Raw genomic sequence first — 13589 nt, forward strand, 5'->3', positions numbered from 1 at the left:
TAGCAAATTCTAGGACAGCTCTCCAGGGCTACACAGAGAAAAATAAAAAAGGGGGGAAAAAAGAAAGAAAGACGTTAACTCCCAACAGTCTGGCCTACAGCCCGATCTCCTGGAGGCATTTTTCTCAGTTGAGGCTCCCTCCTGTCAAATGACACCAGCGTAGAACTTAGCCCCGTTAGAGCAGAGCAGGCCACCGATCGGGACGAGCTGGGGTTTAGAGCAGACGCTTCACGTGTCAAATATCTCTCCCCTCTCCCAGTCCAAGCAGGATGAAGATGTGTCTGCCAGCCGCTTCGAGGATAACGAAGAGCTGAGGTACTCACTGAGATCTATCGAGAGACATGCGCCATGGGTACGGAATATTTTCATTGTCACCAACGGGCAGATTCCATCCTGGCTGAACCTTGACAACCCTCGAGTGACCATCGTGACCCACCAGGTGGGTGACTTCGCACGTACTGCGGGGCCATGGTTTCCTGTCTGTGCTTTCAACGGGAGAGTGACCTCATAATTTCATGGCGCTCTTCTCCACCACCATGTCTACCTGTTTGAATTACCAGTCTCCACTTTTCCCTCTTTCCCAGTGCCCGCCCTAATCAAAGCAGCTCACGTCGCCCTCTGTGTGTGTTTTCTGTTAAAAGGACATTTTCCAAAACCTGAGCCACTTGCCTACCTTCAGCTCCCCTGCCATTGAAAGCCACATCCACCGCATCGAGGGGCTGTCCCAGAAGTTCATTTATCTAAATGACGATGTCATGTTTGGTAAGGACGTTTGGCCCGATGACTTTTACAGCCACTCCAAAGGTCAAAAGGTAAGAGATGGGTGGGCACCTAGCTAGACAGTCGCTGGCAGAGGAGCAAATCCGTGTCCGTTTCTTTATTCAAGTATTAACAAGCAGGCGTTTAAGGCTTCCAAGTCAGCGGTCAGGCTTTAAAAGGACTACATTGAGAGATTGCTTTCCTGCAGCCTAGGATAAACAGAATTCACCTCGAATAACCGGAATTCCCTTTTTTTTTTTCCCCCTTGACCCTTTGTATTTTCTACTACAACAAACCCACTTTACAACAACAACAACAAAAAAAAAATGCAGCTAGAGTGCCAACAAAATGACCAACATAGAAAGTTAGCTTAACATTAGTGCTTAAAGGGAGGCGGTGGTACACTCCTTTAATCCCAGCACCCAGGAGGCAGAGGTTGGCAGATCTGTGAGTTCCAGGCCAGCTTGGTCTACAAAGTGAGTTCCAGGATTGTCAGGACCACTTAGAAATCTTGTCTCAAAAAATAAAACAAAACAAACAAATAAACTACACACACACACACACACACACACACATATATGTATTTATATATATATATATATATATATATATATATATATATATATATATATACATACATACACACACTAGAAGTGCGAATGGGTGAGGTTTCACACAAGTGGTCTGTCTGACTCCAGCTGGGGGGATGGTGGGAAGGAGCTGAAGGTTTAAATCAGGTGGATCGGGTTGACCTCCTATCAGAATTGAACTGGATTTTTCTCCCATGGGACCAGCCCCAAGAACTCATACATGCCACAGAGCCAAACTCTTAGCTATTGGCAGGCTCCAGTTTCAGTTTAGATTTTAAAAGTAAATTCTGAATAAGTGTCATGCGCAAAGGAGCAATGAGTTTGAGGGAGAGTGTGTGTTTATCCTCAGTGGATTTAATTTATAAAGTAACCATGCCCCACACAACCCATTGTGGGAGCTCTGAATCTTACAGTAGTTTGTCTAAACGTAGCCTTAGCGTGGGGATAAAATCTCCCAGCATCATCATCTCTTTTCCTCAGCCTTGAGTCCCCTCATGTGTAAATGCACATAGGGGTTACTAGTAAGTGTCATGGCTAAAAGGTGACTGTGACGTCACTCACGTAAGTCTGGCCTTGATATCTTATGTTAAAGCAGAGCATAAGAGTATTAAGACTAACCCATGGCCGAGTCCTTGTTCCTGAAGCAGTTGGGAAAGAATAACCGTAAGCGTCTTGAATAACATCAGCCGCGAGTAGTCTAACGGCCCAGCGGGCCTCGGCCAGCCTAAGGCAGTGCGGAGGACCAGCAGCCAGTCTTTGGGAGACCAATTTTTCTTAAGGCTGCTTTACAGTTAAATTTTAATTCAAGAGTAAAAAGTGTCTGGATTTATTAGTTCCTCTTCGGTTTTGTCACAGGTTTATCTGACATGGCCGGTGCCGAATTGTGCAGAGGGCTGCCCGGGCTCCTGGATCAAAGACGGCTACTGTGATAAGGCCTGTAATAACTCAGCCTGTGACTGGGATGGCGGAGACTGCTCTGGTGAGGCCGTGCTAAGTGGACCTGTTCATCTTCTCATCCTTGATCCTAGGAATTCGTGCTGTTGACACTAGAATCCAGAGATCCCTGGTCCTTGTTGCCGTGTGGCCCAGTTGACTCGTGGGGTCCATTATTGAAGCCCTTCTCTGGTGTAGGCCCTGTCCTTGGAAATAGCTTTTGTTATTACCTAAAGCATTGAGAATACTCTTAATTATGTAAACGTGGGGGTCATTCTCCCTGGTTCTGCAGGAGGCCATGGCAGTAGCTTGCAGTGGGGAACTGCAGCAGACTATGAAATGATCCGAGTTACAGAAGAACTAGTCTTAATCTACTTATCACTTTACCCCTCCTCCCACCTCCCCCACCCCACCCCACTCCCACCTCTCCCACACCCACAAACTGCTCTTGGACTTGATGTCGGCACTCTTTAAAATACGTCCACTTAATAGCTTTCAGTTCACAAAGCACTAAATTCTAGAGCATTGTTTATTACCCATTTGAATTTTTAGGGCCCTGAGAAAGATAGTGTGCATAGATGCTGTCATCCCAGGCGGTCTAGAAGAAGAACAAATGGGCTTGTTGGTGTGTTGAACATTAGAGGAAGCAAAATGTCAAAGCTGCATCTGTTCTCCGTCAGGGGCACTTATGTAAAATAAAAACAACCCAGAGCAGACCTGGAACTGTTAACATGTGCCAACACTAATCCTGTGAGGGGACACCAGCTTTGCTGTGTTGTCTTAGCCGCCACTGCCTGTATTCTACCAGTTGATATTTCCTTCTGGGGCTTCCTGAAGACACGGGCAGTCTCCTGTTGAAGACCAGGGATGAGACTTTGTAGCTGCAGTTCAGATCAGTCTAGCAAACGCGGTGGGCTGTCCTCCTTCACGCTGGAAGCCCTCCAAAGACTCTCCCTCCTCCTCCCTCTGCAGGTAATAGCGCAGGGAGTCGCTATGTCGCCGGAGGCGGGGGTACCGGCAATATTGGAGTCGGGCAGCGCTGGCAGTTTGGTGGAGGAATAAACACTATCTCTTACTGTAACCAAGGGTGTGCAAACTCCTGGCTGGCCGATAAGTTCTGTGACCAGGCCTGCAACGTCCTGTCCTGTGGGTTTGATGCTGGCGACTGTGGACAAGGTATGTTTGCTGCAGTGAAAACATTAGGGACAGATGGCCAAACCCACAAATGGAGGAACGCCCGATGGTTGTCACTCTTTAATTCTTCTCAAATGGGGGGAAAAAATTGGAAACGAGTCATTGATGTTTACTGATAAAAGTCACAGGGTTAACACTCCATGTAAATTGCTGGGGTCATTCCAAATGGTAGCATGAGCCACCGAAACCTTATATTAAAATTTGTGAGCCTTTTAAGATAAATTTAAAGTCACACTTAGAAAATAAGAACTTGACCCCAGAGAATTAAGGCCAGGGAGTAAAAAAAATACCTAATTAAGAAGAAACCATGTTTATGTTCTTTCCTCTAGATCATTTTCATGAATTGTATAAAGTAACACTTCTCCCAAACCAGACTCACTATGTTGTCCCCAAAGGTGAATACCTGTCTTATTTCAGCTTTGCAAACATAGCCAAAAGAGGCGTTGAGGGGACCTACAGTGACAACCCCATCGTCCGTCACGCGTCTATCGCAAACAAGTGGAAAACCATACACCTCATAATGCACAGTGGGATGAACGCAACCACGATCTATTTTAACCTCACCCTTCAAAACTCAAACGATGAAGAGTTCAAAATCCAGATAGCAGTAGAGGTGGACACGAGGGAGGTGCCTAAACCGAACTCCACAACCCAGAAGACCTATGACAATTTGGTTAGCCCAGTGACACCTCTTCCTCAGGCTGACGTCCCTTTTGAAGATGTTCCCAAAGAGAAACGCTTCCCCAGGGTCAGGAGACCTGATGTAAACGCAACAGGGAAAGTCCAGGAGGAGGTGAAAATCCCCCGGGTGAATATTTCCCTCCTTCCCAAAGAGGCCCAGGTGAGGCTGAGCAACCTGGATTCGCAACTGGAACGTGGAGACATCACTCTGAAAGGATACAACTTGTCCAAGTCAGCCCTGCTGAGACCTTTCCTGAGGAATTCACTAGATACTAAAGGAAAACCTCAAGCTGGGACAGATGAGACAAAAGACAACCTGGAGGTCCCACAGGAAGACCCCTCTCACCAACGTCCACGTGGCTTTGCTGCCGCACGCAGACCAGAGAGGTGGACGACCCCAGCGGAGACAGCGACTGTGAACGGTCGTGACCACGGTTTGAATCCACCCCCGACCCAACCTGTGCCCAAAGAGAACCTCTCACCACTGATCATTCCCCCAGAAGGCCGCATGCCAAAGGAAGGGGACAGAGACAGAGCAGAGGGCAATGCTGATAGCCACGTACCTGTAAACGAGCTGGTGCCTGGCAGGAGGCTACAGCAGCACATACCCAGTTACCCAGGCTTTTTGCCCTGGGAGAAAAACAAGTATTTCCAAGACCTTCTTGATGTAAGTTCGACCTAGCCTTATTCTTTGTCATGCCCTGGGACATAAATAACTTTCTAAGTGGTAGCATGATACTGACTGCCATTTATCTAGCATTCTCCGGAGACCACAACTGAAGTAAGTGCTTTTTCTTGAGCGATTTCATTGAATTTCCCCCCAGTAGCCCTAATAATAGAAAGGCCACATAAAACACGAGTAAGGATTTTAGCTCGGGGTGGAGCTGGGCACGTGGGGGAGAGCAGGCTGACATCCTGTCTCTGGTTAGCCCACAGATCTGATGCTATCATCCGCCTAGCTGGTGAGAAAGCCCGAGGTTCAGATAAGTTTGTTAGCATTTCCAACATCAATGGCACCCTCAGGCTCTTGTCCCCTGTGTCATCCGTGGCCTTCACTATGACATGGGGTTACTTTTCCTCCAGGTGCTGCCACTGTGCCAATCCCTGGGGACACAGACAGTCACTCCCCAGGAAGACTGAGAGGCCACTAGGAGTGGGGATTTAAAGCTGATGATTGTGGCCGTAAAGGATCTCTGTTGAGATTAGGCAAGGACTCCCAGCTTTGCCCAAAGCACTAGGGAACTTCCAGGAACCAGGCCCAGTGAGCTGACCACAGATGGATTGGAGTTGACAGACCAAGAAAAGCCGTACAGTCGAGGCTGAACATGAAGAGGAAGATGCTGAAGTGGGGCCCATTCTCCTCAGCCCCTCTGGGAGACATCTTTTTACCATGCACATTAGGCACTCAGTAATTGAGTGGAGGGTGGCAGGTTCTTGCCTGTGTTTCTGTATACACTTTCCAGCCTTGCTAGGGATTTCATCCTTGAGAACTCTGGGTCCTAAGATATGGCACCACCTCACACTCCCATCATGCACAGGGGCGCCGGCTCTTCCGTACACTGACCAGCATCGGCTCTTGTCTTTCCCTCACGTTTTCCTCAGTTGGTGAAGCAGAAAATTTCTTCCATTAAAATAGGCTCACATTCTTTGCAGTTTTCTTGGGCCTTTCGGTTCTGCCTGACGGGCTTTGTCTTTATCGTACAGTGAGCTCAGTTTTTTATTCCTGTTCAAAACTCAGCAGACACATGCTCCAAGTCACCAAGTAACTTGGCTCTTAAGGTGCTTTAAAATTTGTACGTTGTTACTTTTTCTAAATGTTGCACCAAATTGGCTTTGAAGTCATGTTTTCTGTGACTAGTGTTTGATGCTCTCCTGGCCTGTCACATCACTGTTACTCTCAAGCTGGTGCTTAGGATCCTTAAGGTAACCTGACAGCGTGAACGTCCCTCATCTTCGAGGACCATTAGGGACCAGTTGTTGTCACGTTCTTTAACACTGTGGTGGTGCCTTTATCGATTGTCAATAGAATCCACTCTGGACTAAACACAGTGTTGAGTTACGGAATTCTCCTTTCAGGAGGAAGAGTCATTAAAGAAACAGTTGGCGTACTTTACTGACAGCAGACATGCGGGGAGACAACTAAAAGATACGTTTGCAGACTCCCTCCGATACGTCAATAAAATTCTCAATAGCAAGTTTGGATTCACATCCAGGAAAGTCCCCGCACACATGCCACACATGATCGACAGGATCGTTATGCAAGAACTACAAGATATGTAAGTCTTCACTGTGCCTGTGTACCTGGCATTTGTATGTTTGCCCTGTCGAGCCTATGGCCTTCATGTCTGAGGAGACTTCTGTTTTCATAGCTGCCCCAATACCGTATGTACCGGGGTCCCCAGAGCTCTGTGTATGTTATATTTGCACAGGTTCCCTGAAGAGTTTGACAAGACGTCATTTCACAAGGTGCGTCACTCTGAGGACATGCAGTTTGCCTTCTCCTATTTCTATTACCTCATGAGTGCAGTTCAGCCCCTGAATCTCTCTCAAGTCTTTGATGAAGTTGATACAGACCAATCCGGTGTCCTGTCAGATAGAGAAATCCGAACACTGGCCACAAGAGTTCACGATCTACCTTTAAGTCTGCAGGTAAAGTATTGCTTTAGCCTTATGCTCGTGACACGCCAAGGAAAATGTAATTCTGATATTACCTCCTCTTCTACTACAGTTCAAGTAAAGGTGATTGTGGATTTAATGTATGGACTGGTAAGCCATCCATTTATTAAAGCCACAATTAAAATGCTATTTGCTATATGTGTTTTACGGGTTATTTTTTGTGGCCCTGCAGTGGGGTTAATCATGGTGGGGAGAGTCAGGTGGTAGATAACCTGCATATGATCCCTGTGACTGATCCCTGTGACCGCTCATTCAGGGCCTGGAGGTGCAACTGACTGGAGTCCTTCCCTGATCCTTAGGAATACCAAACTCATGCGTGGAGATACCAGCTTGAATTAGTCCCACAGAATTTAGATCGGTCACTTAGATTCCATAAACAGACATCCTGGTGACCAGCGGTGGCAGCAAGTAACCCCAGAGCTCTCTTCTGAGCCGTGGCTGCCTTGTAGAAATGCGTGTCTCGAGCCTCGTGTTCGTTCAGACAAGGATGAAATATTGATTGTTGTATAGTTTCATTTTGCTGTTTTGAGATGTTTCTATTTTATATGTAAGAATTTTATTGCTTTTGAGCCATTTCAAATACCCGTCTTTTAGACTCTTACATACTTTTTATTATGATTTCTCCTTTTCCTTTTTTGAGATTATAATTTGATTACATCATTTCCCTGTTGTATTTCCACCCTCCAAGTCCTCTCATGTTCCTCCCTCCTCGTTCTTTTTCAAATTCATGCCCCTTTCCCCATCAATTGTCATTAGATACCTGTGTGTGTGAGTGTGTGTGTATGTGTGTATGTGTGTGTATGTATCTGTGTATGTGTGTATGTGTATGTATGTATCTGTGTATGTGTGTATGTGTGTGTATGTGTGTGTCTGTGTGTGTCTGTGTGTGTCCGTGTGTGTATATAAAAATACATAAATACAACCTGTTCAATCTGCATAATGTTCCTGTGCACACACTTTTTATTTTTAAGCCACAGTTTTATTTATGGTGTATGTAACAGATTTATATTTTGTGTTGTTAGGATTTGACAGGTTTGGAACACATGTTGATAAACTGCTCAAAGCTGCTCCCTGCTAATATCACTCAACTAAGCAACATCCCACCAACTCAGGAAGCGTACTATGACCCCAATCTGGTAAGTTTCGTGTTAATCCTTAAGTGCCTCCCTTTCGGTGTGGCTCTCCAAAGAAAGAGGCTGAGATAATGCAACTACCTCTTGCTTTAGACTCTCTCCCCGCTCTGCGAATTTGTAAGCTAATATTTAGATCGGTCACTTAGATTCCATAAACAGACATCCTGGTGACCAGTGGTGGCAGCAAGTAACCCCAGAGCTCTCTTTTGGAAAGAGAACCCTCCCCAGAAATGTTAGAGGGGTGCTGCTGACCCTTCCTGGGTTTTATGGGGGACAGAAATGGGTTCCACCTATCCGTTGCAACGTCACTGTCCAGGATAATCAGAAGATTGTTAACTGTAAGCGATGTTTCCATTTCACACTTCCAGAAATGTGTGCACCTCAGAATCAATGGGAGAGCATTCATGATACAGGACTTAACATGGTTTTATAAGTAGTGCATATGATATATGTAAAAATGCTTAGAAAATCAGCTGGCTAGGAGGGAAATGGGAAGCATACATATAAGTTGAACTATCAAAAGTCACCAAATACAATCCATCACCTACTTAAGGACACAGAACATGCAAACCTCAAAAGATACATTGAATCACAGATTTTTAGTACTAGTATCTTACTTAGTTTTTCATATTTTGTTCGATGAATAACTTTCATAATCAGAATAAAATTCTATTTTTTTTTAATTACTAGGGTAAAGAAGTGGCTCAGTACTCAAGAACACCTTTGTTCTTGTAGAGGACCTGGGTTCAGTTCCCAGGGCCTGCACGGTGGTTTTCAGCCATCTGCAATGCCTGTTCTAAGAGAAACACACACAGCCATTTCATAGGATGTCCTTACTCAATGAAAGGGCCTTTGTGTAATCCTAGGTATTTTCTGCCTCTGGAAAGAATAAGGTCATTTTAAAATATAGAAGTTAAATTATACAAGGTAAAGACCATTCTCAGAAGAGTTTTAAAATAATAACTCCTTTATAAAATTTCCCCCGATACCAATTCTCTCAAAGCTGATATAGTGAAAGGCATGCACAGGTCACTGGCCTGGGGTTTGCTTGTTCCTTTGTTTTTGTTTGGGTTTTTTTTACATCTGTTTTACACAAGACCTGATGGTCCATGGCCTAGAATCCCACCACATGGGAGACAAAAGCGGGAAAATCATAAGTTTATTATCAGCCTGGGTCCTCTTAGTTCTAGGCCAGTCGGGACTCAGGGAGATGCTGATAAGAAGACAAAAATAATTAATTAGGCCAAAGATGGGTAATTAATTTTTCTTCATGTGTTTGTCAACACACCCTTTCTCCTCAGGATGGAAGGTAGGCATCCTGGATCGCCAGCCCCGTTGTCTCTTCATATATCTTTAGGTGTACCCCAAGAGGTGTACCCCAAGAGTATGGCTAAGACAGTAGCCAAGGGTAAAAGGATGCTGGGCTCCTCAGCCATTTCCCCTTCACTATGTCTGTCCTTAGCCCGGTAGACTCTTGGTGAGCCCTTAAACTCAGCGCCCAAGACGCATGCCTCACTTGCTCTGTCTCGCTTGCCCTGGATGTCTGTCTGACCCACTTGTGTCCTCTCAATAGCCGCCGGTCACTAAGAGTCTTGTCACCAATTGCAAGCCGGTAACTGACAAGATCCACAAAGCATATAAAGACAAGAACAAATACAGGTAAGGAGTAAAAATCTCTTTGTTCAGCTTAAGAATAGTCAGAAAGGTCCAGCGAGTTTGTGTCTCTACGGTGTTTTATTAATTGCACGTTTGTTAAAGTCCTCTAAGTAATCGTAAAAAATGCTTTTATTTCTGTTCATGTTGAGTCCAATAAGTATTCAAGGACACTTTTCCTACTGAAATGTTGTTTTCCGTTTCACATGTATTTATAAAACTATTGAAATATGTTTGACAATTAGGTTTGAAATCATGGGAGAGGAAGAAATCGCTTTCAAGATGATACGTACCAATGTTTCTCATGTGGTTGGCCAGTTGGATGACATCAGAAAAAACCCCAGGTAGGAATTGGGCTTTTTTTTTCTGATTATAATTTTTTTTTTAATTCTAAAAGGGAACAAACAGGAGTAAAGAGAAGAGAGTGTCTTATTTCATTTTGGAGTAGGCACAGAAGCTCCCGTTAAGGTCGTAGTGTTTCATCTGGGTTTGAGCAGAGAGGCAGGAGCTGTGAGTTCAGTTGTCCGTTTCCCACAGAGGGCCTTGCCCAAACTGCTGAGATGTGGGTGTCACCTGCCACGGAGCCACAAGGGTGGGGTCAGGGGGCTTGTACACAGCTGGCACTGTATTTCTTAAAAGGCTCCTCCTGAGCAGTTGCCATGGCAACTAGACTGAGCCCTCCCCCCAACCCCATGCCTTCCTAGCATGCAGGCGGGGCCGCTCTGAGTGAGCGCTCTAACCAACGAGGCAACTCACTCTGGCTATTTGATAGCCTGGGGCTTCTTAGCTTTTTTTTATTTTTTATATCGTTTTAACTTATTTTTGAGACAAGCTCTCACTAGCCCAAGCTGTCCTGGAATTCAATAGAGATCCGCTTCTGCCTCCTGAGTTCTAAAATACAGGCATCGGTCACCATGCTCAGCTAATCTTCCTTTTTAACTTGTTCTTTCTGTAAGAGGGGTGTGTGTGTGTGTGTGTGTGTGTGTGTGTGTGTGTGTGTGTGTGTGTGTGTGTGTGTGTTTTGTTTGGTTTGCTTTTGGTTTTTTGAACAGGGTTTGTTTCTCTCTGTAGCCCTAGCTATCCTGGAATTCTCCCTGTAGACCAGGCTACCCTCAAACTCAAGAGATCTGCCCGCCTCTGCCCCGCCAGTGCTGAGATTAAAGGTATGCGCCACCACGCTGTCCTGTCTGTGACTTCTAAAGTTGTTCCTGCATCCTCTTTCTTTTTCCCAGAATTGTAGTTGGACCTGAAGGTTTTATTAAATTGGTTTGACTTTTCTTTTAAATTGTTCTTTTCAAAAGTGTTGGTGTCCAGACCGATCATAATCTTAGGGACCTCAGCTTGTGACTTTCTCCTTAAAGAAGACCTGACATAAGAAAGGACAACCCCTCCGACCTTGCTCTTGCCAGCCCCCAGCCGCTCACAGCTTGGTTGGGGATACAGAGTCTACACTGTTGGGCACCATCTCTGTGTCAAGCATCTACACGAGCGTGACACAGCAGTCAAGTCAGAGAACTTGTACTAGGCGCTGACTCAGCTGTCAGCCGGTAAACCATTACTGAGCACAGACTTGTCGCTGCACCGCATGGATGCCATTCATCGACCCCACGGTTACATCAATCTTTCAGAATTATCTGCTCTAGTTCTCTTGTTTGACTGGGGAGGAACTGGCAAGGAAGTTTTACAGCACTCCACTCCTCTAGGGAATGATGTCAGCCAGTATGCCGACTAGAGGAGCTGGGTGCACTGAAATGGTTTGGAGCCCAGGTTTCTTACTTTATTAGATCAGGTTCATGTGTATGATGACTAGTAACTCCCTGTTGTTTCAGGAAGTTTGTCTGTCTGAATGACAACATTGACCACAATCATAAAGATGCCCAGACAGTGAAAGCTGTTCTCAGGGACTTCTATGAATCCATGTTTCCCATACCTTCCCAGTTTGAGCTGCCAAGGGAGTATCGGAACCGTTTTCTTCACATGCATGAGCTTCAGGAATGGTAAATTCTTGGTTTTTATACATATGCGTGTGTGTGTGTGTGTGTGTGTGTGTGTGTGTGTGTGTGTGTGTGTGTGTGGTGTCCCCATGTATCTGCATATATATTTCTATGTGGACTTTAGAATGCTGACAGTTCTTTAATGTGCTATCTGCCATGTAATTTATTTGAAAAAACAGATTTAGAATTTTTGTTCTATTAAACATTTAAAAGGCACTATAGGGGCATTTCAAGAGATTTGAAAAATAGGTAACTGGGTTTTTTCAGTTTTACTGCTTGAAGCTTCCTTTAATTGACTGTTAGCTGATCAATATCTAAGTGAGTGGCAGCACTGATGTGGAAGATCTTGCATTTAGTATTAATGATAAGCATATGAAGTCAGCGCGGCTGGCCAGACTGCTGGGCAAGCTTTTAGACCAAGTGGGAACTTCGTAGACAATGTCGGAAAGATTGACATCTGTCAAGTGTTGCTTAGAACTTAGAGGCAAAGGGGAGGGGGAAACAGGCTGGGGAGGGGCTGTGGAAGGGGGACTGGGAAGAGGACATTTGAAATGTAAATATATAAAATAGTAATAATAATAAAAAGGGAGTCATCTGCTACAGTTGGGAAGGATGAGACAAGAGAAGACAGTTAAACTGACATGGGGGGGTCATACAATTCACCCCATCACTTTCAGCCACAGGGTTCAGCGGCATTTACTACTCATGATGCTATGTAGCATTGCCGGCTTGAAGACTTTCCCAGCAGCCTTTGAGCAGACATTTCCCCATCACTTTGCCCTCGGCCCCTGGTGACCATTTATTTGCCCTCTCTCTGAATTCACTTGTTTCTGGATATTGCTTATGTAAGGACTTGTGCCACGTGACATCACATTTCTGACTTCTTCCCCATTAAGGGAATTGTTTGTTTTCTTAATGACAAGAATCAAACCCCAGGCCTTGTGCATGCTAAGCAAGCACTTTACAGTCAAGATACATGCTGAGCCCTTGAGTTTTTTAAGATAGGGTTTCATTCCTTAACTCGTGCTAGTCTAGAATTCTCTTTGCAGCCCAAACTGGTCTGCAACTTGTGATCGTATCCTGACCTCTGCCTCATAAGTGCTGGGAGTAAGTTGCTTACACTGACGTAGCTGGCAAGTGCTAGACCAGGCCTGCGTCTTGCCCACACATTCTAGTATCTGCTCTGTATGCTCTCCCCCTTTTGTATTCACTGCCATGAGGTCGGGCAACTTTAATCTTTGAATTTATGAAGGCCTTTAACCCTTTGCCTGCCTCCCTAGGGTGGGTGTTCCAAAGATGGGACATCTATAGTGCTGACTTTGAGGTCGAAGTCTGTCCAGGGTGAGGGGCACCAGAGAGAATAGATTAGGTGTGGCAGTAAGGTTTCCGATGATTTTGGTGTGCCGGGGATGGGAGCACTTGATTCTTTTGGGAAAAGGTGACACTTGGACTTGATTGCTGTCTTTATGAAACATACCTCTCATACCCAAGGGAATAACCGTTTACTCTTGAGCCAAATGAGAGTGACTGTGGCCTGGGAAATGAATTCAGGTTCTTAATAACATGCGGAAAGGTTTCGTGACGTTTCCAGAGTTACAAAACAAAAGGAGATCATAAATCAAAGCACCATAAGAATACAGTGGTAGAAACGATCAGGTTAACAGCTGTGCGCAAAATTACAACCCTCGTGTCAAAGTACCGAAGTACATTCTGGAGCCAAGTAAGAGTGACCAGGCCCTGGGAACACAGATTTAAGTTGGCCCCAGATTCTTGTCCCGATGTGGTAATAGTTAGATGGCATCTCCTATAATAGCAACAAAGAAAGTCATAAATTAAGGTACTTGTAAAATACATTTCTGGAAACACTAGGTTGGTGTTTAAAACCAAGCTGAGAAATGTCTGCTGGAGGCTTCAGTGCCATCTGTCAGCCTCCAAGGACTGATGAAAGCGGTACACAGAGGTCAGAGACTGTCGTA

General features: G+C 45.2%; 1 protein-coding gene across 3 annotated transcripts in view; it reads left to right on the forward strand.

Moving 5' to 3' along the window:
• Gnptab (N-acetylglucosamine-1-phosphate transferase subunits alpha and beta) overlaps positions 1-13589 on the forward strand; it is a 66899-nt gene that overhangs the window by 46716 nt on the left and 6594 nt on the right. Inside the window, exons 9-20 of one of the 3 annotated variants that reach the window (XM_017595197.3) lie at positions 260-439; positions 642-812; positions 2205-2328; positions 3255-3458; positions 3806-4824; positions 6234-6433; positions 6587-6806; positions 7856-7969; positions 9540-9625; positions 9865-9963; positions 10691-10782; positions 11449-11606. In XM_017595197.3, coding sequence (XP_017450686.2) covers positions 260-439; positions 642-812; positions 2205-2328; positions 3255-3458; positions 3806-4824; positions 6234-6433; positions 6587-6806; positions 7856-7969; positions 9540-9625; positions 9865-9963; positions 10691-10782; positions 11449-11465 — 2526 coding nt within the window. In that variant the 3' untranslated portion in view covers positions 11466-11606. Of the gene's footprint in view, positions 1-259; positions 440-641; positions 813-2204; positions 2329-3254; positions 3459-3805; positions 4825-6233; positions 6434-6586; positions 6807-7855; positions 7970-9539; positions 9626-9864; positions 9964-10690; positions 10783-11448; positions 11617-13589 lie in introns of those variants that run through there. The other 2 variants (NM_001427158.1, XM_039080079.2) reach the window with 2 other exon arrangements.

Source organism: Rattus norvegicus, chromosome 7 (genome assembly GCF_036323735.1).
Source record: "Rattus norvegicus strain BN/NHsdMcwi chromosome 7, GRCr8, whole genome shotgun sequence".
NCBI lineage: Eukaryota > Metazoa > Chordata > Mammalia > Rodentia > Muridae > Rattus > Rattus norvegicus.